This window comes from Alligator mississippiensis, chromosome 2, assembly GCF_030867095.1.
Source record: "Alligator mississippiensis isolate rAllMis1 chromosome 2, rAllMis1, whole genome shotgun sequence".
Classification (NCBI taxonomy): Eukaryota; Metazoa; Chordata; order Crocodylia; family Alligatoridae; genus Alligator; species Alligator mississippiensis.
The window spans coordinates 150,204,441-150,232,020 of record NC_081825.1 but is presented as its reverse complement, the minus strand read 5'-3'; the positions used below and the strand labels follow the sequence as shown (position 1 = coordinate 150,232,020).

General features: G+C 44.5%; 1 protein-coding gene across 10 annotated transcripts in view; it reads right to left on the bottom strand.

Annotated features, from left to right (window-relative positions):
- Window positions 1–2,595: 2,595 nt before the first annotated feature.
- The window catches only part of PTPN13 (protein tyrosine phosphatase non-receptor type 13), a 234,938-nt gene continuing 209,953 nt past the window's right edge, over window positions 2,596–27,580 (bottom strand). For 7 of the 10 annotated variants that reach the window (XM_014600565.3, XM_019488152.2, XM_059722263.1 and 4 more), the window contains 11 exons: window positions 26,865–27,021; window positions 23,225–23,362; window positions 19,237–19,328; window positions 14,739–14,794; window positions 13,781–13,884; window positions 9,314–9,462; window positions 8,315–8,405; window positions 7,218–7,555; window positions 6,324–6,539; window positions 5,677–5,739; window positions 2,596–3,427 (listed from right to left, as the gene is read on the bottom strand). In XM_014600565.3, the coding sequence (XP_014456051.1) occupies window positions 3,347–3,427; window positions 5,677–5,739; window positions 6,324–6,539; window positions 7,218–7,555; window positions 8,315–8,405; window positions 9,314–9,462; window positions 13,781–13,884; window positions 14,739–14,794; window positions 19,237–19,328; window positions 23,225–23,362; window positions 26,865–27,021 (1,485 nt within the window). In that variant the 3' untranslated portion in view covers window positions 2,596–3,346. The remainder of the gene's footprint in view (window positions 3,428–5,676; window positions 5,740–6,323; window positions 6,540–7,217; window positions 7,556–8,314; window positions 8,406–9,313; window positions 9,463–13,780; window positions 13,885–14,738; window positions 14,795–19,236; window positions 19,329–23,224; window positions 23,363–26,864; window positions 27,022–27,580) is intronic. The other 3 variants (XM_059722262.1, XM_059722268.1, XM_059722269.1) reach the window with 1 other exon arrangement.

Genomic DNA, 27,580 nt, shown 5'->3' with positions numbered 1-27,580 from the left:
TTAAGTCTGGGTTGCCCTGTGGTTCCTCTGCATTGTCGCTGCTGCCTTGCTCCACGACCTGGAAGCAGCGGTGACAGCAGCAAAGAGGAGCCACAGGGCAGCCTGGACATGCGCTTCAGGTGGCTTCAAGAAGGGCCCAGCAGTGTTGAAGGAGAGGGGCTGCTTTTTGCCCTGCACTGAGCAGCAGCTTCTACCCAGCCACTGCTGCTGCTCAGCATGGGCAGGCAGTCTGGAGCAGGCATGGGGCAGGCCAGGTTTGGGGCAGTGCATGCAGGTTCTAGGTGGTTTGCTCCAGCTAGGGCGAGTCTGGAGCGGGTGCAAGGTAGGCCAGGGTCGGGGCTGGGCACTGTTGGCAGTGATGGGGGGGAGCTGCAGGGCACGTGGGTCCTGGGCCTTGGTGGTGGGAAGGGTGCTGACCAGCCCATGGTAGCTCTTTGGAACTGCCTATGTTGCCCATGGGCCCAAATAACGGCCCGTCCCTGAACTAGAGAGTTGGTGAGGTAGAGTGCGAGCAGTTCGCTCTGGCTCAAACAACTTTGGAATTTACTGTGTCGCTTTAATTGCATGTGTAGATGCACCCAGTGGGTGGCCCTTAGTAGGGTCCACAAGGTGTGAATATAGATGGGGATAGGTGGCTCTTGTGGCTTGGACTGGTTCAAGGCAGCCCTTAAAGCTGAACCTAAATATCAGTGTAAGGATAACCTTACATTCAAAAGAACTGTGTGAAGGAGTGAGAGAGAGCAAACAAAAGCCCTGAGGTGCCTTACATGCTGGGCAGGGGAGGTCAGAAGAAAAGCAGCTGAAGCAACAGATAGAGAGATTAAAAACAAACACTTACAGCATGGAGGGCTGGCAGGGCTGTAGCTGGAGACCGGAAGGGAAGAGAAGCATTCACCACACTTCTGGAGCAGCATCTCACTCAGGTTTGGAGGAGGGAGGCTGCCCAGAGGTATTTCTGCCCTGGAGAGGGGCAGAGGAGGGGTCAGTTCCCTGCAAGCTGCACAGAGAGGAGCAGCTGAGCATCCCCCATGGCAAGGGAGTGACCCTGAGCAGGAGGCAGGCAGAGAGGCTGTTGATAATCTCTGGAGCAGAGCCTCAGCTGAGGATCTGGGAAGACAGAACACACATGGCTTTTGATAATCTCTGGAGCAGTGTCTCAGCTGAGGACCTGGAGGAGAGGCCTGAGGAAACTGCTGTTCCAGGTTAGAGCCTTGCTGCGCATGGGAGAGATCCCATTGGGACTGTGAATGTTCACAAGGAAGCCAGGCAGGCCTGTGCAGAAAAGCGACTGGACTAATTGATTTATTTTGCTGTTGTGATTGGGATTTGAGAGCCTGATACCAGGTGAAGGGGACATGGACTGAACCTGACAAGTAGACAGAGTGGGTGGGGGTGGGGTTGGTTCTTTTTCCTTTTTTTTTTGATACTTGAGTACAGGCCAAGGCCAGCCCTGGAAGGGGGTGCACCTAACCAAAGCCAAAGGTCACCCTGGTGGTAGAGGGCAGAATAATAGACTAACAGGCAGTACTGCAACCTGGCTGCAGAGGATTTAGAGCACCATCTGGAGAAGCTAGGCTGGGGTAAAGGGGAGGTTTGGAGCCCCACAGAAGAAAACGGGGATTGAGACCGGGTAAGATCACCTTGGGCATTGCTTCCTAGAATGTAACTTCATCGAAGTCATGGCAGGCGAGAAACACAAGATCAACTTCCTGGCAGACCAGGTGATCTGAAGCTGAGGTCCACCCTGTCACCGCCTGTAGGAAAATGAACTCAGGGCAGTGGTAGCAAGCCCTATAACACCTACAGCCCTCACAAACTGACTCTAATGCCTCTAGGCTGGTCATTTTATGTAGACTATCTATATCTGAAGTTTGTCTATATAAACTTACCAAAATTTGAGGTGTAGGCCTGGACTTTCATGTGGGCCTAAGCAGTAGGGCTGTGCGAAATTTCGCTGGCTGTTCCATTTCGATACTGTTTCGAGTCATTTTGAGCTCAAAACAGCGAAACTGAAATGAAATGAAGGGCTTCAAAACAGCCTTGAAATGAAATGAGGGCAGTCGAAATGTTTCGAGATTCAAAGCTGAGTTGAGTTCCCTTCTTCCCCAGCCCTATCCTAGCACTGGGGAAGGGAACTCATCTGGACTGAGTTCCTTTCCCCAGCCCAATCATAGCACCGGGGAGGGGAACTCGGCCCATCTGGGCTGAGTTCCCTTCCCCGGCCTGATCGAAATGTGGAAACAGGGAAACTGTTTCGACGAATCGGAATGGAACAGTGTTTTTTAATCGAAATAGATGAAGAAGCGGAAAACTGCTGTTTTGCACAGCCCTACTAAGCAGGTTCCCTGAGCCTTCTGGGGAGAAATACTCCCTTTCTTAGACTTTCTCCTCTGTCCATTTGCAAACTCTTCCAACAGAAATGCCATTCATCTGCTGTTGCTGAATCAATATACCAACATGAGAAGAGGAGGAATAGAAATCAAAATTGAAGTCTAAAGATTTGTCTCAAAAAGTAGCTCTGATAGTCTGGTGAAGAGTATGTATAAAGGCAGAGCTATCATCTCATATAGACATAAAACCACACCCATGGATCCATAAATTTTAAAGCATATTTTTATTTACACAGTGGAGATGCCCAATCATAGATTCAGGCACCTTATACTTCAGCTTTTTTGTAAAAGTATATAAATATATACATGAGACTCTATGAAGTAAACATTATAACTGATACTTACAGTAAACATTCACTACTTTTTCTTAGGCTAATAGGTGTCTTATTATAAGCTTAAATACTGATTTCAAGTATCCCCTACAAAATAAGCTTTAGTGTATTAAAATGGTGAAAAACATAGCTCTACTATAAACAAGCTTTTAAAAGAGACCATTAAATTGTCCCTGTAAGAGAGTACACCCAAGATAAAATACTGCTTTGATTTCCCACCCATCCCCAATGCAGTAGAAACAAATACCAAAAACAATCATGTACATGCCATAGGCATTATTACATTATCATTCTTTTTTTGATTAAAACATTTTTATTTCAGCAAGTCATAACAGATTAAGGAAGCTGCAAAAATGCAACTCTATTAAATAGTGTTTAGCGTATACAAAGAACCCCATCATTATATATGAGTGGGTTGGCTGGGAATAGGGGCAATACTGTATTGTGTTGCCTTTTTCTATGTACTACATACTGTAAGTGGAGTGAAGGACAGTCCTTGTAGAACAAATGCTGAATATAAATTGAAGAAAAGGGCTGGGATAATTTTGGCAGAACAAACAAAATATGCAAAACCCTCTGCCTCTCTCGCTTTCTTATTGTAAAAGCACTTCAGGCTCTGGGATTTTATTTGCTTCTCTGTTGTTCTTCAGCTTGGAGATGTTTTAGGACATACAGGACAACTTGATAGCAGAAAATGTATTGATCCTGTGAGAAAGGAAAAATCAGAAATATATTAACAAAGGTCATACTACCTAAACTACATTACAGTTGCTGAGATCCTTATTTAAACAGCATTTCATGTAGCTTAAAAATATACTGCAGTGGAACAAGCAAATATTATGCAATTTAAAGTTTAAACTTAGAACGGGCTAAGGAATTTCTTCTCCATAAATTAACTGTACTCCAAATAAAACCACCACCACAACTTTGACCTTATTTAGAGAGCTCTCTCTCTAAGCACTCCACTAAAGGGAGGATGAGTTTCTTACAGATAAAGAACAAAAAGATATGGAAATTTCCAATTTGATCATAGTAATACTATACAGTATGGGGCTGTTTCTGGAGATTTTTTTTCATAGAATCATAAATACATAGGCAAGCAGCCATCCCCACCACCCTGTGCCACTGCCGTCAGCCGCACAGCTCTGAGCACGGCTCCACGGCAGCAGCGGGAGGTTGTGGAGGCACTGGTCATCACTGGTGGCATGGGAAGCCACTGCTGCTTGCCTGTGGGGCTGCCAGTGCCAGCGGCAACAGCTGGTGCATACAAAACCTCCTGCTGCCACTGCGAAGCCATGCTCGGAGCTGTGTGGCCAGCAGCAGCAGCGAGGCGGCGGGGATGGCTGCGTGCTGCCCAGCCACCACCACGCTGCTGTTGCCGCTTGGCGGCCGACCGCACAGGTCCAGGCACAGCTCCGCGGCATCATGGTCCTCTAAGTAAGTGGCAGCGGCCGCTGTGTGCTAGCCCAAGCTCCAGCACCCCCCAACCCGCATTCCCTTGCCGTGGCTGCAGTCGCCCACGGAGCTATGCTCCAGCCTCATGCCAGTCTCCCTCTCCCCCTCCCCTGGGCAGCCAGCTGGGCGGCATGTGTGTGGCTCACACATGGCAGGCACCACCACACTACCCCCTGTATCACTTGTCCGCAAAGCCCCTCACAGAGGGACACCCCTGCTGTCATCCCCTGGCCCTGCTCCCAGTTGCAATGTGCTGCCTGGGGCTGGCAGCACCCCCCACTCCCTCAGCCCCCAACCATCTTCCCCAACCCTGCCCCACAGCCCCCAAGCCCCACTTACCTCTAGGATCCAGGGGCAAAGGGCATGGCTCCACAGTAGCAGCACTTGCCCACAAAGCCCCCCCAACCCTGCATGCAGCTGCCACCACCCCACACCGCCGTGGAGTCATGCAGCCGGTTGTGGGACATGCTGCTGCATGCAAGCTCCCCTGTTCCGCCCCCCAGCCGGGCGGCACATATGTGGCCCACACACGGTGGTTGCCACCACATTGCTGCTGCTGCACCCTCCAGCACTTGCCCCACAAAGCCATTCAGGTGGCTGTGGGATGGTAGCTCAGGGCGCAGTGGCAGAGTTGTGGTGACGACCTCCATGTGCAAATCTCCCATCAGGCTGGCTGGCATATGTGTGGCCCACAGAGTGGCACCCCTGCCCTCACCCCCCGGCTCTGATCCTGGGTCTGGGCACAGAGGCACACTCTCCGCTTCTTGATCTACACCCCCGGCACCTTCCCTTGCCCCCGCCCTGCTCTGCCCCTTCCCTCCACACACATTTACCTGCTGGGGTGGGTGTCAGTCTCAGTGGGTCTGGTCTGGGGGGCTGTTGCGAGGGGCATCAGGAGGGCTGTTGAGACTGTGGGGTGGGAGTGCGGGGCACCAGCAGCACGGGGGGGGGGGGGGGGGCGCTGTGTGGGGCCTTTAATTTGTATCATGGATTTGGGGCTTTTAACCAGAGACTTTGCAATTTTTAACCAGAGAATTTGCAATTTTTAACCAGAGAAAACCAGGATCCCTGGTAATAAGGTACTAATGAACAATTAAGACATTACTTCCCCGGGAAGTAAAATAAGCAAATTCCAAAATAGTAGGAAGTTGAACACAAGAATTCCAAAATGAGACAAATGTCAGATTTTTTATAGCCGATAGAGACAGGGTTCAACATACACACAACAGTTACACATTGGTTTCAACCTGTTAAGCTTGATGTTTTTAAGTGCTGATATTTGAACGCACTAAAGAACGCTCAAAGTTACATGCAATTAAATCTGTCTCTCTGCAAGTGCTTGGTTTCATTCTTGCAGCATAAAGGAAGAGCTCCTGGGGCACAGAGTAAGTCCTTCCACTATTCTTCCAAACACAGATATTATCTGCCTATTATAAACCTTAAGAAATTCCACTAGAAGCCTTTAGATAAAGCACAAAGTAACAAATGGATTGATGTACCTCTGTCTGAACCATCCCATGTCTCTGAAGTCGCATAGTACGCACCAAATCAGAGATGTCAAACTGCCAGAAACAAACAGACAAGTGCAAGTGAGACTTCATAACAAAACAAATGCCTGTGTGCTCCCCGACACAACACAGGTATGGGAAATGGCACTTGGGAATCCACATTTTAGTCCATCAGACATACACTAGTAAAATGCGAACAGCCATTAAGTCATGCAGGTTTGGTGAACATACAGCATATACTATACTATACCAATGTAATAGATTGCAAAAAATCACACATTTTATTAAAAATTATAAAAATAAATGTGAATATTTCATTAACTTTATACAGACAATTACTACAGGCATTAAATAACCCCATACACTGCTTTGTTTAGGTTTCAATAAACAATGATACCTCAAGTGTCTCAGTAACAAACTCAGAGAGATTCTAAATATAATTTTTCTTGTCCTTAACATTTCTTCTTCTCATAGTTATTACATTTTATACCATATACTGACTAAAATATGATTACGCTATAGGCAGGGTCTGAGACTCAACATTGTTGCACTCTAGTAAAATAAACAAATAACTGCAATAGTAGTTCACAGTTCTGTACTGTTACAAACACAGTTCAATCCATCCTCTGGGTACTCACATCCAAGTCTCTGCTGATTAATCCTAGAATGATGTCTATGCAAATAAGCGTCCCTGATCGTCCAATGCCTGCACTGCAGTGAGTGATGATAGGTCCTGATTTATGGATGTGTCTCATATAGGAAACAAAAGTGAGCAGATCATCTGGTCGAGAGGGTGTATCGTGGTCTGGCCAGGCCATGAAATTCAGATGAGAAACACGTCGTATTTCACTTGTCTAAAGTGTTAAAACAAGAGGGAACTAATGAATGTGGAAATGGCAAATATGACAGGCAAGGTCTTAGATGAAATATTCAAAATACTTCATAGTAAAGATAGACTTGCAAAGTATTTGACCCAAAATTTGACTCAAAATTTAGGAAAATAAAACTATGATTCAGTGACCCTTAAGTGGTGACTACGTAAAAATCACTATTTTTACCATCCAAACTGTGGTAATTGCAAAAAAAATCCAACTGTATAAGTTTAACTACAAATGAATTTAAATTTCATGGAACATCCTGCTTCTGCAGTTTAAGGCCTTGGAGCATACATGTAGAGCCATGTCTCTAACCTGTCTTGTAAAGGAGCAAGGGGCACATTAGGTAATGTACTTGGCTACCTACTGAAACGTTCATTTGGCTTGCTTATGCAGAATTAGTTCCAGTTGTGGAAGGAACTGCTCACCCACATTCCTATGCGGGGAAAGAAAATCCCAGTCACAATTGTCATAAGCAAGGACAAAAGAAAAAAACAGACCTAAATACCTTGTCACCTTCCCAGAACACAGAAGGTTAGATCCCCATGACTGGACTGAAAGTGGGCAGGCAAAGAATCCATGTCAGGATAGGGATGCAAACACTCAAAGACAGCTCTTTCAAAACCACCATGGTACAGTATGATTTGAGTCACTTACTTGAATATCTTCTAGCTCCAGCACTCTCACAACAAATCCTTTCAGCTGTTGCAGTTTCACAAGGGCAAGCCGCAGTCTATCATTCACCATGATGGTTTTGCTGAGTATATCAGGCCAATAGCGTTGGCATTTTATTTTCTCTCCTTCTACCTCCTGGGTCATCATGGCTATCACAGTACACTTCTGTTCCCAAGCCATTTGCCAGAAGTCTGCTACTGTTGTAGGAAGAGGTCCTTGACATGCAATGTAAACGAATTCCTCATTTCCCACTGGCATTCGAATGAAACTGGCATTGATGTATCCGCCTTCAGGTCCTAAAGGCACTCTAGTAGTATCATCTGTAATCCCAGCATAGAAATATATTTTATTGATTTATACTTAATTAAACCTATATACTGTAAAGACACCTCTTCTTTATATAGTGTTTCTAATCTTCAAAGGAAGACTTACATATCCTAACCAGGTCCCACACATCCCTTTTTCATGAAACTGATTTTAGCTACATCTACACAGGGGAAAGAGGCAGCCAGGTTAGGAATCTGATTATTACAGTGCAGAGCACTGGGACCTCCCATTGATTTGGGTATTTGGCACTTCTGAAAATCTAGCTTGAAGAATCTTGCTCATGGTTATGCAGAGTCTTTGTAAGAACAGAGATCAGAACTATCTGGAACCTGAGTATCTTGTTCCCAGTCCTAGTCTCAGACCTCACTTCCCTTGCATGTGCAACTCATGCCTACTGGAAGATAAAACTCTACTCCCACAATAGTATTACATATTTGGTGTTCCAGACTACCACCAGTGTAACCAAGAGAAGTATCTGGTACAATAAAGTCAGATAGATCTTATGCAAGAAACTCCTAAAACAAAAACAATGTTAATCACAGAACTTATATAGCACTTCTGTTCCAAGGTGTATAAATATTAATATCTCTATTTAACAGAAAAGAAAGAGGTGCAGAGAGAACTGGCAATTTGCCCACGCAGTGGGAGAACTGGGAATATGAATCCAGACTTATTTCTCTAGATATGATGTCAAATCCACAAGCCCATACTGTTCCTCTGTTTAAACCAATGTCAACATTTATCCGACTTACATGGAAGTATATTTTTATATCTGTTCTTCTTCCTGTTCTCTTTAGCTTGCCCAACCAGACATTGATCCAAAGGTTTTAACTCTTGAAGATTCTGTGAACAGAGTGTTAAATCATGTATTTGCTAGGAAAGGCAAAATGCCAGGCAATGTTAACAACAATTAAGTGATTAACAACATGTATCAGCAATATGTTGAAATAGTACTCATATAGATGAACAAGTTAAAAAATTCAGTAATGCAAGGAAATCTTGCTTCATATGGGGAAGAAATGTACAGCTCTGCAAAAACTTATCATCTGGAAATTGCTTGCTGATTCTCACCTGGAAGTTTTAACATGGTTGGCTGCTAATCACAATTTTGACAGGAACAGATGTTTGTGTTTTCAGATCTTCCAGTACTGCAGCTGGAGTATGCAGAGGTCATTGAATGAATCTCTATCCATTTATCTCACATTCTTTTGTGGACTTTTTTTTTTTTTTTTTTTTAAGTGGGAGATTACATTTTTAGCTCTAAACCCAACATAGCTTACGTGAATGAACATAATTACATAATGATTGTGGAGTGGCATTTGATACAGTATTCTCTCCCCATATTTGCAATGGTGCTAATAATGACAGTTTTTAAGGCCTTATGGACGCATCTACACATTGCCATATGGTGATGCTGCTACAGCACTGTGCTTTAGTACTTCCTTCCTTTAGTACTTGCAACGGGAAGTACTAAAGCATAGCACAGTAAGTGCCCACATAGTGCACGATTAGATTTTGCCACTACATCGCCCTAGCAGTACACTAAAATGGGGGTGTGCGCTGCTACAGCAACATAGCTGCCAATCACATGTAGATCCACATGATTGCTACATTGCCCTAGTGCATTGCTATGTCACTGTAGGGTGATGTGTAGATGAACACTATGTTTCCAACTGCCTTGCCCTGTCCAAATGAGGGATATTTAAAAAGAATCTATACAGAAAGATTTTAAATAGTCCATATTTGTTTACCTCAATTTCTTTTGAAGGAACTCCCTGTTCCAGGAGTCCACGTAACATTCTGATGACAGACTTTAATTTGGCTCCTGTATACTTGCCTCCAGGAAGCACTTTGACAATTGGGAGTACAGACAGCTCTTCATTTGTCATGAAAGAAGAATCTACCAGAAGAACAAGATTGATTTATGTGTTCATATCAATAGATAATTCTAAGGGCAGTGTACAGTATACCATACTGCAATGCTACAAAATAAGAGAGAGATTTCCCAGAAAAATCTATACATACACACACACACACACATATATATATATATTTCAGGCTGTCAGTTGCTTATTCATAACATACACATTGGTTTTTTATGCTTAAAGGTTACCATAAAGCATCCTTGAGACAAAAAATGCTCCATTTAATTCTTTCAGTGGTAATGCTTGCTACCTGCTATCCCCCTACCATTTCCCCCTAAATTTTACATGGGTCAATTAATGATTAGCAATGTGAAAAAGTCAAATTTAGGAAAGAAAATTCACCCCCATAAACACCCTAACATAATCAACATATATCTCAGTATACATTCTTGACATGCTGTCATTTACATAATTAAGAGATCACATAGGCATATGAAATCAGAATTGTTTCAGTTTCATAGTAGTTAGGGGTCTGAAGGGACCTGAATACATCATCTAGTCTAACCCCCTCGCCACTGGTTGGAGCACGTGCTGGGATTACATGACCCCACACAGGTATTCATCTCTTTTTGAATTTACCCAAGGTAGGAGTGAGGACCACTTCCCTAGGAAGTTGGTTCCAGATCCTGGCTACCCTGACAGTGAAATAGTGCCTCCTAATGTATAACCTGAACCTATTCTTCAGTAGCTTCTGGCCATTGTTCCTCGTCGCCCCAGGTGCTGCTGATCTCCCCTAACGAGTTTGTAAGCAGCCACCAAATCCCCTCTCAGCCTCCACTTGCTGAGGTTGAACAGATTCAGGTCCCTCAGCCTCTCCTCATAGGGCCTGCCCTGTTGCCCTCCAACCAAATGGGTGGCCCTCCTCTGAACCCTCTCAAGGCAGACCATAACCTTCTTAAAGTGTGGTGCCCAGAATTGGATGCAGTACTTCAATTGAGGCTGGACCAATGCCGTGTAGAGGGGGAGTATCACCTCTCTGGACTGGCTTGAGATGCCTCTTTGGATGCACGACAAGGTGCGGTTGGCTTTGCTGGCTGCGGTCTGGCATTGCCAGCTCATGTTCATCTTGGAGTCAATAATGACTCCAAGATCCTTTTCCGCCTCTGTGCTCTCAAGGGGGGAATTGTGCTCTTAAGCCTCAAAGACTATAGGTTTCCTTTAAAGCCTCACCCTAAAATATAGTCTAATGATTAAAGTAAATGCTTTATATTTTTTAGTGAATAATACTTTAGAAAGGCAAGTGTCCTTTATTACTCATTCAAGCACAACAAAAGTCATACAGTCAAAGTTTCCTTGACGCAAGAATGAAAAATGTCCAGTGCCCGTTGAATTATTCAAAAGGTTTACTAGAAAAATTCAGGTTCATTTTTATTCATTTTTGTTTAAAACCACCTTGAACCACATACACAACAGATACGAGTCTGCTAAAAATGAATTTTAGGATGTGAAATTCCTGACAATATTCCAGATGGCAGCAGTAATGATTAGATTCTGGTGCGCACATGCCAAATAGCATTTGCTGTCAGTAGGTCAATTAACTTACTAGCAGTGGCAAAATTAGGCCCAAAGAAATTAGGAAAATGTTGTGTGACTTGAGTTCAGTCAACCAACTGCTGTATCAGGCACACAGCAGATACCAGTGTAAACTCTGCCAGATTGCGCACTTTGTCATATGACATGCACTTCAGTAAAACATATATTGTGAAATGCAGAGTCTCTCATTTACTGATTGAAGTTCTGAGGAGCAGTCATGGCTTTGGAAGCTTGATTTATGAGGGTACAAAACCTATGTCAATGGTTTGCAACCTTTTCAGACTCAAGGCATCTCTGATTAGACTCAAGGCAGCCCTTAGAAAATGTTGGCATTGTACTTTTTCACTTCCTTTTTGACTACAGAAAAAAAAGAAACTGAGCAATTCTTCTGTTGCAAACAACTCAGAAAGACTACAACAGGTCAGAATGATTTAAACACTATGAATTCTTATTTGTAATCTCTGGATCTAGTGAAACATGCTTGCACGTCTAACAATATTAACTTTACGTGGCATCCCATGGCATCTTTGAAAGGCTCTCAAGGAAATCCAGAGTACCATGTCATTGGTGAAGAATTATTGCCCTATGGGCTGATGAGCAGCCTCATTTCCCATTGTTTAGGCGTATCAGGATTGGGCCCTAAATGATAGCCAGTAGACTGTTATAGCTGATAGCTAGAAAATGATATTTAGAAATTTTATTTTAGGAATTGGCTTGTAGGGTTCAGGGGAATGGCAAGGGTTAATTGGTTTCTAAAAGTTTGTGACAAAGTTTCATATTCTCAGCCTTTTAGCAGGCACATGAGCCTTTTAGCAGACACTGTAGTACTTGTATAATCAAGTACTAAATAAATGCGCAGTAACTAGAGTTACTGCGCAGTAGCTCTGGCAAACGCCTTTTTAGTGACGCTACTGCACAGTAGCCTAATAATACTGCGCAGTAGTGTATTAGCACTGTTTGTGCTTTGACACATTATTGCACTGTATTATTCGGCTTCTGTGCAGGTAGCATCTTGTATAGATGTGCCCACTATGTCCGAAGCTAGCAGACAAACAGGCTGGAAAATTGAAAACCTGCAAACAGTATTCTATAACAAAGACAAGGAACTCTGCAGAACTGGCATTAGGTCACAGGGACCAGCTGCAAAGCCCCTGGGATTTCTGGTTGTGGTGAAATGACCAAATAAGGAGGCCAGGGATGCCCAAATTAAGACACGTGTCATCCCACAGCATCTTTGATGATCAAATTAAGATATATGTATACAATGAGTTTTGGAAACTAAGAATTATGTGGACAGAACAGAACGTGGATAGTATGACAACCACAGGGAAACTAATTAATGGTACCCAGAAATGAAGAGTCATCAGGAGAAAAAAAATACAAACAGGGATTTTCAGAGCAGTGGGGGGGATCCTGAGGCCACTGTGGGAGGAGGGCACACCACTGGTCCATTTCGCTCACACTGTCATGGGGGCAGGCCTTGGCCCTTGACCTCCAAGATTGCTGACATGTGACATTCAACAAAGGACCACAGGGTGGCACTCCTGTACTGGCCAGGTTTCATAGATTCATAGATGTTAGGGTCGGAAGGGACCTCAATAGATAATCAAGTCCGACCACCTGCATAAGCAGGAAAGAGTGCTGGGTCTAGATGACCCCAGCTAGATACTCATCTAACCTCCTCTTGAAGACCCCCAGGGTAGGGGAGAGCACCACCTCCCTTGGGAGCCCGTTCCAGACCCTGGCCACTCTAACTGTGAAGAAGTTCTTCCTAATGTTCAATCTACATCTGCTCTCTGCTAGCTTGTGGCCATTGTTTCTTGTAACCCCCGGGGGTGCCTTGGTGAATAAATACTCACCAATTCCCTTCTGTGCCCCCGTGATGAACTTAAAGGCAGCCACAAGGTCGCCTCTCAACCTTCTCTTGCGGAGGCTGAAAAGGTCCAGTTTCTCTAGTCTCTCTTCGTAGGGCTTGGTCTGCAGGCCCTTGACCATACGAGCTGCCCTTCTCTGGACCCTCTCCAGGTTATCCGCATCCTTCTTGAAGTGTGGCGCCCAGAATTGCACGCAGTACTCCAACTGCGGTCTGACCAGCACGCAATAGAGGGGAAGTATCACCTCCTTGGACCTATTCGTCATGCATCTGCTGATGCACGATAAAGTGCCATTGGCTTTTTTGATGGCTTCGTCACACTGCCGGCTCATGTTCATCTTGGAGTCCACTAGGACTCCAAGATCCCTTTCCACCTCTGTGCCACCCAGCAGGTCATTCCCTAGGCTGTAGGTGTGCTGGACATTTTTCCTCCCTAGGTGCAGCACTTTGCATTTCTCCTTGTTGAACTGTATCCTGTTGTTTTCTGCCCACTTGTCCAATCTATCCAGGTCTGCCTGCAGCTGTTCCCTGCCCTCCGGCATGTCCACTTCTCCCCATAGCTTTGTGTCATCTGCAAACTTGGACAGAGTACATTTGACAGGTGTACTGTCCCTCTGCGGAACCCTAGGTAGATAAGTAGGATCGGGGGGAGGGGTAGATATTTTGTTTGCTTTGCTGCATTACTCTTATCTGCTATCACTGTGCAACAATAACATTGGTCTATTATCAAATGGAAGAAGTCATGGTTGGTCTGAGGGTTTGGGTGTGCCCGGAACAAGGTATCAGGACTGGGTTGTAAATCCAGTGCCAATAACAGCTATTTCTAACATTTTGTGTTTACTATAATCTTTATTTTTCTTTGACTGGTTATTTGTTCAACTCCTTGCCTTTATCTATATGATCCTGGTTTATCGATTTGATTGGAAGTTCATCACTTCCCCACGTAATTTCATCTTCATCTGCTTGCCCCATAAGAGGTTCTGAAAATAACCTAGACAAGTAGAGAATGTACAAGTTTATTATTTTGTATTAGAAAAAGGCATTTACATTTTATATATGTGAATAAATAAAATGTCAACGCTATTGGCCTGATATACTCAGCAAAACCATCATGGTGAATGATAGACTGTGAAATTCCCTTAAAAGGGAGAAACTCTACAAAGGAAGTCTTAACTTCTCATTTTTTAAAGTTTACTTAAGAAAATACCTAGTATGCACATAGCAACAGTGCAGGGCTGCTGCTATAGCCCCTGGAGCACAGACTCTAAGCGGGGAGAAGACATACCATTTTGGCATGCCCACAAAGTGACACCAGGGACTAGTGCCCTCCTCATGGTAATAATGATGGAAATATATGCCAAGAAAACGTATGCGGACAAAGTTAATCAATTCAGTCAACGTAATCTAAATCACTACCAGAAAGCAACCGTTTTCTGTCCTTCCTCATCTGAACTGGTTGCAAACCAGTGATCTAGAAATGAAAGGCACATTTGATCTAGAAATGATCTAGAAATGAAAAGCTCCCCTTACCAATGAATTTTGTAAAATCAGAATGTATGCAGACAATTGGGAAAGCAGATATTTTTTCTACGTCCAAGTAACACAATGGAATTCTAATGCAGATTTTTACTATTCATAATTCACTACCAGCATCCCTGAACCTCAGGTTCTACCTCAGGTTCTGTAGGACCTCTCATATAACATGAATACAGTCCAAACAATCCAACAGCAATACATTTACAGATAGGCACATATGTAATGCCTGTAGTTTGAGTTTTTACTTATTTCATTCCAGAGGTACAAAATTTACACATGTCATTTTTATACCCCAGTAAAAATTTTTACCTTTCAGGCATTGCTTTGTCTTCACAATGTTCTTCATAGCCACTTGCTTGTGCAGGCTAGCAAAGGAAGTAATGTGAAATATAGTCAGTTACAGCTGACAGGGAACTGTGTAACAATCATACTGTTCTACTATAAGCTCAAACAAATGATGTAAAGAAATAAATTCAAGTTTTGTGAAAGGTGTCACATTGAAAGCAGTGGGTACTAAAGTTAAGATCTTTATTCTTCCAAAATGAAATCCATCCCCATCCACATGAATCACAAATAGGCAGCTTCTCCCTGCAGTGAAATGTGGTGAAGTTGCAGAAGTCAAGTCACGTTCCACTCTATGGCCGGGGGGGGAGGGTTGCTGTACAGCTTTGTCATAGCTACTCTTTCAGTTTCTCTCTTGTGCAATTATTGGGAATAGTAGGTCCAATGGGCCTGCAGAACCTCCAATGACCCTTTCCTGACTGCACTAGACTTTTTGAAGACTTACAAGCACTCTGTTCCTCCAGAAAAACTCTGCTGCTGGCTCTTTGTGGGGTTTAGGCTGTGCAGAGTCCCTTGCGCTGATATTCTACAGCAGTGAGTTTCAACCTTTTTTCATTTGCAGACCCCTTTGGAAATTTTGAATTGAGGTGCAGACACCTTTGAATTGTAAGTGTGGATATTCACAAATTTCTGATTGATTATAGTCATCTTTCACTGGCCCCTTAGTCTGTGGACCACATGTTGGAAACCACTATTCTACAGCATAGATGAATTTCATCTCATTCTCAGTGAGAATGGGGCATCAGCTGTACAAGCACTGCCATGTTGCCCAACTAAACTTCTTGGTCATGACTTAGTAATCCTGTGGAAGTAGTAGTTCTTTATATATTGACCATGCAGTCCTTCAATTCTGGGCTGAAACAAGACAAAGGCCAAATATGACTATGTGGATAGGTTTGCTCATTTGTTTTTAACTATATGGGAAGAACTATTTAGCAGGAACCAGGCTGAAGACAAAACCTTATTTCACACAGTCTGGTCATCTGAAATATGTGATGGAATCATGGGGACAAACTGTGAGAGTCTGGAGCATCCCTTACCCCTAAGAATGTTCTGTTTTGCAAAGTAGGCCCTTACTTGTAGGCTTTTGCAGCCACCTTTATGCACTCAAATAAGTGGTCTGTTTTTCAAAAGCACTTTACATGAGATGCAGGAGTCACAGTTACCCATGACTCACTACTGGACAGGTTACTGAATCCTATTTTTTAACCAAGAGACACCAAGCCTTTCCTTCAAATGAGAGAAGGGTGAGTAGAGTACCAAATATTGAAGAGGAAGTATTTCCATCATTACAAACAGTATCCAAGGTTTCTTTTTCCTGCCATGAGATATTGCAGTAAGGAACAACATTTCCTCTAAGGACATTTTCATAGTGACAAATATGTATGTTCAAACATGAAACACTCCCAACATTTGTAATGACTAATTTTTCAGAGAATTATAGGTCTTGCTTACAGCCCATTTTGGTAAATTATAGTAGAGCATCTTTCTTTGTAGCTGACAAGGCACTTGGGAAATTCCTGCCTACTATTGTAAAAGGCTTTCCTAAAAGTGCTGACTTGGCTAGTGCCGATTTTACACTTAAAATATTGCCAATATAGTAATATTAATTATGGGCTGATTTTTTTTATGACATGGCTGTCTTGGCGCAAGCACTAGTATGGATACTGCTATACCAGCAAAAATAGTATTGCTAAGTAGATATTATTTTGTTTGGGGTGGTGGTATAAGCTGTATGTACACTAGGAAGGTTTGCTAATATAGCCATAGCAGCGAACCTTTTCTAGTATAAATTAGGTCAAGGAAAAAAAGATGGTCTGACTTGATTCCTAGGCTATTAGTCCACTAAATTCAAATGGTGGGGTTTTAATTACAATGATTAAAAGCCCACTGTTTCAATTTAGGGGCTTCTGTCACCATTACGGTGAGGGGCCAAATCCTTTTTTTTTTCCCCCTGCGGAGCCTGCCTGTCTCTCCTGCAGCTGGAGGGCGAGCTGCTGGCAGGCCAAATAGCCCCTGGGATGCAGAGGGGCCCCAGTCCTTCCCTCCACGGAGGCAGTGTCCCCTGGGGCCCTTTGGGTGGGTGGCTAGTGGCTCGGTGCTACCGCCATCGAAGAAAGGTCCGGGGTCCCTGGCATCTCAGGGTCTGCTGGCAGCTCATCTGTCAGCCATGGAAGGAAAAAAAAAAAAAAAAAAGAGGGTCAGGCCCCTTGCTGCTTGTTTTTCGCCCAGTGAAGCCTGCTTGCACGAGCTGCCACAGGGCTGCACAGCATGGTGTTATCTGTAGATTCAACTCTTCCTTGAACCTGCACAGGGAGCAGCGCCCAGCAGGCTTCCAGAGCATGGGCTCAAGGAAGAATTGGATCTGGCAGGTGCTGCCTATGAGCTGGGGCAGCACCCACACAGCTACCACCCCACCCGGGTGGCCCCAGGGGGTGCTGCTGCCACAGAGGGAAGGACCAGGCCCTCACACAGCTAAAAGGTTGTGTGGCCCGGTGGCAGCTCACGCAAACAGGCTCTGCTGAAGGGAGAAAAAAAAAGTTTCGAGGTACCTGTTCTTTTTTCTCTTTTTCTTTTTGCAGAGCTGTCCACCTCTCCTGTGGCCAGGGAGCAAGCTGCAGGCAGGTCCTGAGCTGCGGGGGGCCCTGGACCTTCCCTCCATGGCAGCGGTGCCCCCCAGGGCCACCTTGGTGGGTGGCTGGTGGGAGGGTGCTGCTCAGCTTGCAGGCAGCACCCAGCCCAATCCAACTGCTCCCTCAGCCTGAGTTGGGGCAGCAGGTACACACTAGGAGCTTGCCTGGGCAGCACCAGGGGGCATCACTGCTGTGGAAAGAAGGACTGGGGCCCACTGCAACTCAGAGACACAGGCAGGCTCTGCGAAAAAAAAAAAAGTAAAGAAAAGGGACCAGGTCCTTTACTTCTTCTGCCTTCAGCCTGCCTCTCTTGCAGTGGTGGGCTGTCAAAGGCTGCAACCTTACACATAGCTACTTTGCAAACTAAGCTACAATTAGATGTGGCTTAGTTTGCAACGTAGCAAACTTATTTAAATAATAAAAACCCCTGCACGTGTACAACATGATGCAATTAAACCGCAAAAATGGCCAATTTCCATCATGTGTACAAGTGCCCCTCTGGTCTATTTAAACATTCAGCTGGTTGACTCCATAAAAGCCTGGGGTTCAAGTCTGATCAGGCAGATGATCTACTCATGGCTGTATTCAATATATGATTTTTATGAATGTCTTCTGCTAGATCAGCCTACATGACAACTCTGATACGTAACAGCAGAAGGAGAGTACGCAGCGCACAGAATAATTTTGCCTCCAAACAGAATATTTCTCATATGCATGAGCAGAAGTAAAATATCCTGTAGAGCTTGGATTATTTTTATTTTCTCTTTGAGAAGCACAAATAATGTAGCCTGACCATAACATGTCATGAGCAACTTAGAACTGAGGTCCACTTAGCATAATTCCTGCTGACTTTCTGCTGGTTCAGCCAAAGACAGCGTTCCTTTTAAATCACCTACAGCAGGGGTTGGCAACCCATAAGCCATAGGCCAGATCTGGTCTAGGAAGGGATTGTACCCAGCCCACAGAGCCAGGATGGTGGCAGCATCTGGAAGTGGGGCAATTCAGTGGCATTCAACAGTGTAGGAATCCACTGCATGATCAGTAGCATTTGATGGTAAAGCAAATCAATACCTGCTGAGTTACAGAGGTTAGCTGGCTTTAGACTGAGCTCCATTAACAGGGTTTCCTGCTGCTCGAAGTGTGCATACCCCTGATTTAGGCAGCTCCTGCCAATCAAATATCCAGCTGCGGATAACTGGGCAGGAGGCTCAAACAGTGAGTATAGAGAGGAGAGGGGGAATTCCATTAGAGTACTTGGATAAATTGCAAGAAACACAACTTAATTGAGACAGTACACTTTGCTATAATGCAACAGCTTAGAGGAAAGGTTATAAAGAATTTAAGAACACTAATTTAATCTTAGAAGAAAGGTAAGGGAGACAGAGCTTCTGATTTGGATTTTCAGAGATAATATATGAAGTATCTGTAACGCTCTTATTTTCCCCCAAACCTGCTTTTAACTCAGAAAACTTTCTGCCTAAAACACTTGAAATAGTATTTTAATGGCATTTTGTTAGCACTGCATTTTTAAAAACCCAGTGACTTTCATTTTTGCCTGTAAAAAGCTACTTAAATTAATTCTCTGGTTAGTTCTTTTGCCCAGTTAATGCATTACAGCTTAATTATACCATATGTAAAAAAAAAAAACTATTTCCATACTCTTGTTTCCTGACACTATTTTGAAAAAGTCTATCAAACGATAGGGATAGAGCAATTTAAAATGCAGATGGAATTATTTCTACAAATTCTGTGAGATTAAAGAAATGAGAAGTCAAGTAAGTTGTTTGAGAAATAAGGATCAGCAAAGAATGGCACTACCAACTCTGTCATACCTCTGGAAAGTCTTCAGGCAATGATGATCCATCACAGTCTGTATCTTCATTTTTCTCCTCTATCAGCTTCCCATTTGCTGCTAAAGAACCTGCTGGAGAAACACAGTGAAATGAAGAGCTGGAGAGAGAGGAGACACCTAATTCTCAGACAGATAAAGGACATCTGCACTGGTCCCGCTTACAAGGACTTAAAAGTATAGTTTATGTCCGCTTTGAAGTCCATCTCTACTGCCAAAAGAGTGTAAAGAATTTGTAGTTTTAAGTGAGTGTCAATCTAGGGTTTGGGTTTTTTTTGGTAACAAAATCAAAATTTGGGGTTATTTCAATTTTGTTTTAATTGAGCAATTATTTGCACTGGTATTAAGTTGAGGTGTATATATAAAAATGACAAGGTTTTAATTGAATTTCTGTATTGAGCTGCTCATGCAGTGTTTAAAGGTCATGTCATGCTGGGACACAGGGACCAAGGAGCCTCATGCTGATCCTGGGGACCACATTGCACCAGGACCTTTAAAAACCATGTGTGCAGTCAGGCTGCACAGATGATTTTCTGACATCCCCAGTGCAAGGAGCCCTGGGAGTGGGGAGGGGCTCCCTGATCTTGGGGTCTCCATGCCAAGACCTTTAAAAACCAGGTGTGTAGCTCAGGTGCACATTCACTTTTTAAAAGTCCAGGGAGCAGCGAGCCTGACACCAGGGAGCTGCTCCCTGTCAGGCTCACACCACTTGCCCATCTACCTCCAGGGATTGGGTGGAGGCATCAGGTCCAGCACTTGGTGCTGGCCCCAGCCCAATTCCACTGATTGGGTAGGGAATAGCTGTGTCTTGGACCATGGGGCTGTCCCGTTCTAGATCCCAATGTTCAGCTGAGCTTTGAGAACCATCATGAGTCAGCCCTGTCATGCCACACATTCAATTTAAGGCATGATACAAATGAACCACAAAGATGTTACACACTGGGCGTGTCTACACATGTTTGCAATGTGTGCTTAAATTTAATGTGCATTAAGGCGTTTCAGGCTCGTATCTACACATGCACAAGTTAAAGCGCGTTAATGACGTGTGTGCGGGCTGATGTGGGACTAAAATTGGTCCCAAGTCAGTCCATACACAGCATTAATGCTCCTTAACATGTCTACACATGCATTATTGTGCTTTAGCTATTAGTGCCTGCTTTTGTAGGTACCAAATTTACGCACGAATAGCCTAAAATCGCCATTTTTAAGGTGCATTAAGGGTGCATACATGTAGATGTGCCTTAATGTGCCTTAAATCAGGCTAAAGCACCTTAAATTGGCACATGTAGATGCACCTATTATATATGGAATAGCTATGTGGCTTGTTTGCTATATTACCATGCTACAGATGGACTTGAATGTGTGTCAGGGTCACTATTTATGGTACAATTAATACTGTAGCAGAAAGTCCCCTTTTCCTCTAATGTAGCAGAAGGCCCCCTTTTCCTCTTGCCTGCATTTGCTCTCCCCTCTTTGGATATGTTTCTCTTTTTTTACCTTTTCTGCCTTCCTCTCTCTTTCACTTTAAGATAAGGAATTGTATTTTAAAATTTGTATGTGTGCATTTTGTATCTCCCCTTGTAGTTTGGTATTTTTATCTATTTGTGTGCCATGGCATTTGTAGCTTATATTTTATAGTCCTCACCTTTCAACTTGCAACTATATGTGTTTTAGTAAGTTATACACTGTAACATTGTTAACAAGGGCAGGAATCAAACTGCCCTTCCCTGTATCAGGCTGGCCTCTGAAAGAGTGAGTGAATCAGTGATTGAATGTGTAACATGGAAGCAGGCAGCAATTATCACCTGGAAGCTGAACTCAATAGAAGACAATGTAACAACCGGGAAATCTCTAAACCTCACTGATCAAGGGCTAGAAGCCCTGGCCTGACTTAATCAACACCAGAGACCAACTTTTGGGCTGAATATCTCCAGCTCGACCACTCCCAGAGCCCTATTCTAAATTCATCAACGGACTCCCAAACCTGCACGTACATGCGGACGACCCCTGGGGCTGACAGATGCTGTCCAGTAGCCACCGAGGGCGGGGAAGTCCCATGAGGGTCAATGACCCCTGGATTGGGCAAACCAGAAAACTGGGGAGTCACCAAAGTCTGCCAGGGACAGATAAAAGGCAGTGAAAAGTGACCCTCAGCGGCGCCCTCTTGATCTCCAACTCGACCAGACCTGTCCAGCCAGAAGGACCAGCCGGCGACCCCCTTCTGGAAGATAACACCACACTGAAAGAAGCCTCAACGACAGACTCCAGCGCTTGTAGGATAGGTATACCTGACTCTGTAGCCTGCTACTGTGTGTGTGTGTATGTGTGTGCATGTGTGCATGTGCGTGTGTGGACCAGCCCCAAGGTTTATGATTACGGTGTTTCAATCCGCCTAATAAACTAGAATTTTAAGGATCCCGAGTTGGACATTTGTAGCCAACAACACCTTAACTGTATTAGTGTAACACGTAGAGGGGGCTCAAGTCACAAAAAGCAGCAGAGAGAAGGAGAAGGAACTGTGCATTGTTTGTGAGAGCTAATTTTCATAGACTTGAGGAAGGTGGAAGAGGATCACACTTAGGTGCCCAGATGGAATAGGATCTGATCCCATATATGTCTGTAATTTAATTTACAATAATCCTAAATCAGGATTCTATTTACTCTGTATATTCATCATGAGTTATCATCAATTGATGATAATCATCAAAATTAGACCTACATTAACTATTTCACTACTATGACATTCCCTAGGTTCAATGGACAAGCTGTACTGTTGTATGAAAAGGGCCAGATCTTCAGAAGTCATGGAGCTAATTTAAACTAGCCAAGTCTCCTCTTACTCAGTAAACACATTTTACTAGTTTTACGAGCATGTTAATAGATGACAACACAGTCTAGAAGGAACAGTAGGAAAAGAGTTAAAAGAATTATAATCGAGTGAGAGGTGCCAAGAGCTAAAAAATTCCAGTGACAGCTACCAACTTCATTTAATGCAGTAACGTGCAAGTTGATTGTGATGCCTCACAGGAACTGTTAGCATGTACTATTCCCCATTAGCATTCACTATCTGGCTCATTTCAGTTGACAGTGGCTGTTCTGTTGCAGAGACAGCAATAAAGGTGTGGAGCTGTACTGATTTATGCAGAACTAGGTGCAAAGAAAAATACAAGAGTAAGGAGAGGATTGGCAAAGAAAAAATACTGTATACTTTTCAAAAATGGCAGGTGTAATTTTGCAACTGCAATGGATACAATATGGGTATCTGATCATACTTCTAAGATATCTAAACATCATCAAATCTACCCACAATTGTCTGTAGGCACAAAAGCACTCCCAAAACCAGGGGGGCAGAGGGTGGAGATCAAGACTTTACAAAACATTCTCGCACTTAGAAGTACAGTGGAGTTGCATCTTACGCGGGGGTTAGGTTTTGAAGTCAGTGCATAAGGCGAAAATGGCATAAGGCAAAAACTGGTGACTATACTTGGGGTGGGAAAGGGGGCGGGGCTTGAGTTTACATGTGGCGCCATGCTTAGAGCTGTGAGGCTGGCGGCAGCGGTGCAGCGTGGGGTGGTGGTGGGGATGGCTGCGTGCCACCCGGCCACCATCACGCTGCCGCTGCCACCTGGTGGCTGGCCACACAGCTCCAGGCACGGCTCCCGGGCAACAGCGGGAGGTTTTGGAGGCAGTGGCCGTCACTGCCATAATGGGCCTCCAGGTAAGTGGCAGCACTGCGTGCAAACTCAAGCCCCGCCCCCTCCCACCCCGTGTACAGTTGAAATTGCGTGAGTTAAATGCGCATATGATGCGACTGACCTGTAGTGTTCTTCTAATGCACCGCATCTTTTAGAAAAATTAATTCTGCAAGCCACTTCTATTCCATCTCTTTTTGATAGCTGGTCAGTCAATTGCTCATTCAACATTCATTGCCTCTCCTCTGTGTACTCTTCACTTCCACTCCCATATAGTACCTGGCACTTGGTCACCTGACGTTGCACTACTGCGATTTAAGAGGTTCTGGGCTTCCTCATCGACAACATCCAACAGATACTGAACAACTTCATTATGATCATCCTCGTCATAATACTCATCACCTGGCATCTCAGTTTCTATACAAATAAATTAAACAAGATGACAGAAAATACAAAAAGATGAATGGTCCTAAAGGAAAGAGATGACAAAAAGGGGTAGTTTATCAAACAGCAGCTATTCTAAGCCCTTTCTTTAAGATATGCCAAAATTTATGGTTTTCATTCCTGCCTTTATGCTATATTTTCCATTTCAAAACCGAGCTTGCCGGGGGTTGGGTGGACTACCGCTAGTGCTGGCCTGCTGGCGGTAGTCAGCAGGCCAAGGCACTTAAGGGAGCCCACCCCTGCCCCAGCCCTGGAGCGAGCTGTGGGCAAGGTAAGGGCCCCCAAAGGGACACTTTCCTGCTTGTACACAAATGCCAGGAACTTGGGGAATAAACAGGAGGAACCTGTCCTCCTGCTTAACACAAACAACTATGATGTCAATGGGATAACATAGACCTGGTGAGACTCCACCCATGACTGGGCCACAGGTATAGATGGCTATACCCTATACAGGAGGGATCAAGTAGATGAAAGGGGCAGGGGTGTAGCTCTCTCTCTCAAGGAGAGCTATGTGTCCCTGCAAGCCGACATTGGCACCCACGGTGGACGACTAGAGACCCTCTGGGTTAAAATCCGTGGGGAACATGACACAGGGGACACAATGATGGGAGTCTACTACAGACCTCCGACTCCGGATCAAGAGCTTGACCAGGAGTTTGCCAGGGAATTGGCTGAGGTTGCATGTTCCCGGTGCATGGTTGTCATGGGAGACCTCAACTACCCAGACATCTCATGGGAAGAGCACTCAGCCAAATCTGAGTGGTCACAAAGCTTTCTCTCATACGTGGATGAGCTCTAACACAAGAAGTCGACAGGCTGATGAGAGGTAAAGTGCTGCTCGACCTGGTTTTGGCAATGGGGGATGACCTAATCAGCGACCTAATGATCAAAGGGAAGTTGGGTGACAATGACCATGAGCTGATCACCTTCACCATCCGCTGTAAAGTTGGCAAGTCAGTCAGCAATACAGAAGTCCTTGACTTCAGGAAAGCTGACTTTGACAAGCTCAGAAAGCTTGTCAGGACATCCCTAAAAGGGCACAACCTAAAGGGGAGGGGAGTTCAGGACAAGTGGTTGCTCCTCAAAGGAGCAATCCTGGATGTGCAAGCAAAGTCTATCCCATCTCGGAGGAAAGGCAGCAAAAGGGCACAGCAGCCCCCTTGGCTATCCAGGGAACTAGTGGATCTCCTGCATCTAAAAAGAAAGACCTACAAAGGATGGAGGATTGGATCCACCTTCAAGGAGGAATACTCTGCACTGGTTCGGACCTGCAGGGAGCGAACCAGGAAAGCCAAGGCTGCGACAGAACTCCAATTAGCTACAAGTATCAAGGATAATAAAAAGTCCTTTTTTTTAGATATGTGGAGAGCTGGAGGAAAAGCAAGGGAAACATTGGATCCCTGCTAAACCAGATGGGACAACTGACACCCGACGCCCAGGAAAAATCCAACTTGCTAAATGGGTACTTTGCTAAATGAGTACTTTGTTTCTGTCTTTCATCAGTCCCATGGGACACCCCTACCCATTATGGGACAGGGAGGCCCGGGTGAGGGAGATTCCTTACACTCCATCAATGCTGACCTTGTGAAGGAACACCTTGAGAGGTTGGACACTTTCAAGTCAGCCGGACCTGACAGTTTACACTCCAGGGTACTCAAGGAACTGGGTAGCATCATAGCTCAGGCCCTGGCAAAGATCTTCGAGAACTCCTGGCACTTTGGTGAAGTGCCCAAAGATTGGAAGAAGGCCAACGTGGTGCCTATCTTCAAGAAAGGGAGGAAAATGGATCCGGCAAACTATAGGCCCATCAGCCTGACCTCTATCCCAGGGAAGGTCTTAGAAAAGATTATTAAAGAGGCCATTCTTAACAGACTGGACGATGGCAACATCCTGAGGGATAACCAGCATGGGTTTGTTGTGGGTAGGTCTTACTTGACCAATCTTATTTCCTTCTACGACCAGGTGACCTATCACCTGGAAAAAGGAAAAGAGATTTGTCTCATATATCTTGACTTTAAAAAAAGTCTTCAATCTGGTATCCCATTATCACCTCTTAGTAAAACTGGCTAACTGCGGCCTTGGCCACACCATGGCCCACTGGTACCGCTCGGCCACACCACGATCGCGCTACCTGCCCAAGCCTGGAGTCTGGTGCATCTCGACCGCACCACAATCTACTGGCTGGGGAATTGGCTCCGTGGTAGGACCCAGAGGGTGGTGGTTGACGGAAGTCAATTGTCATAGTGCCCTGTGACCAGTGGGGTCCCACAAGGCTCTGTCCTTGGGCCCATATTGTTCAACATCTTCATTAATGATGTGGACATTGGTATCAGAAGCAGACTGGCCAAGTTCCCTGATGACACCAAACTCTGGGGTAAAGCATCCACACCTGAGGACAGGAGGGTGATCCAGCCTGACCTTGACAGGCTCAGGAAATGGGCGGATGAGAACCTGATGGTGTTTGACACTGAAAAGTGCAAGGTTCTCTGCCTTGGGAAAAAAACCCTGCAGTATCCTTATAGGCTCGGCAGTGCTACACTGGCTAGCACTACAGGTGAAAGGGACTTGGGGGGTCATGATTGACCACAACATGAACATGAGTCTTCAGTGTGATACTGCTACTAGTAAAGCATGCAAAATGCTTGCTTGCATCCATAGATGCTTCTCGAGCAAATCCCAGGACATCATTCTGCTGTTGTACTCGGCCTTGGTGGGGCTGCAGCTGGAGTACTGCTTCCAGTTTTGGGCTCCACAATTCAAAAAGGATGTGGAGAAGCTTGAGAGAGAGCAGAGGAGAGCCATGCGCATGATCAGAAGTCAGGAAAGCAGACATTATGAAGAGAGGCTGATAGCCATGGGACTTTTCAGCCTGGAAAAGCACAGGCTCAGGGGTGATCTGGTGGCCACCTATAAGTTTATCAGGGGTGCTCACCAGGATCTGGGGGAACACTTGTTCACCAGAGCGCCCCAAGGGATGACAAATTCGAATGGTCACAAACTCCTCCATGACCATTTTAGGCTGGACATAAGGAAGAACTTCTTTACTGTCCGAGCCCCTGAGGTTTGGAATAGATTGCCACTGGAGGTGGTTCAAGCATCTACTCTGAACACCTTCAAAAGAGATCTGGATGTTTATCTTGCTGGGATCCTATGATCCCTGCTGACTTCCTGCCTCTGGGGCAGGGGGCTGGACTCGATGATCTTCTGAGGTCCCTTCCAGGCCTAATATCTATGAAATCTATGAAAATACTAATCCTACCACTTTATGTCCATCTTTCTTGGGAAATAATTTTTTAGGAGAGCAATTAGGACCTGATGATGACATTGAAATAAATAAATAAAAGGATTGTTAAGCAACAAAGCTAATTTTTTCCCACTTTTTGTATTATTCAGCAAATTTTACTGCCCAATCTCTATCTCCTGCTCTTGAATTCAGTGGTATGGAGATGTGATCAGACAGATGTTTTCTTCTTACCTGAGTTACCACTGCATTTGAAAAACTCTGATATCTGATTTATAAAAACACTGGAGGGCACATCTCTAGAGACAGTGAAGTTCATTAGCCCTTTTGGCTGATGAATATCACCAACTGCATTTGCTGGAGAAACTCCTGGCATGCTTTCTCCATTAACCTAAATGAAACAGAGAGACAATAAGCACTTGGTATTTGCTCCTCTAATAGTATTCCATTCTTAGAAGCTACAAGGAGTACAGACAGAACAATACAGCCTTTTTTTGTTTCCTCGATTGAGGAGGGGAGACAATATAATCCCAAAGGCAACTTACATTTTTATAGTTTTAAACTGAAATGCAACTATATTAGGAAGTACTGTATCAGAAGCTAAAGATGAAACAAAGGAGGAAAGGTTTGCTAGACTATCTGGAAAAACACTCTGACAGTAAAGCTCTATTTGACTGTGGCAAAGTCCCCCAAAAGAACAATCTCCCCTACAAGTGACATACCTCTTCTCTTGCCTAAGGTAAGAGAAAGAATCATTACAAAAGACTATACAATGCTTTGCACTTATATAGTGTGCTCTATCCTACATGCTCAAACATTAATTTTCCCTCAGATCTCCTGTACCCCCTGTGAAAAAGGTGATCATTGCCTCCATTTTTCAAAGGATGAAGTAGAGATTAAATCAGAAGGCCAACGTAACACATGAGCTCTGGGGGATCTAGGAATAAAAC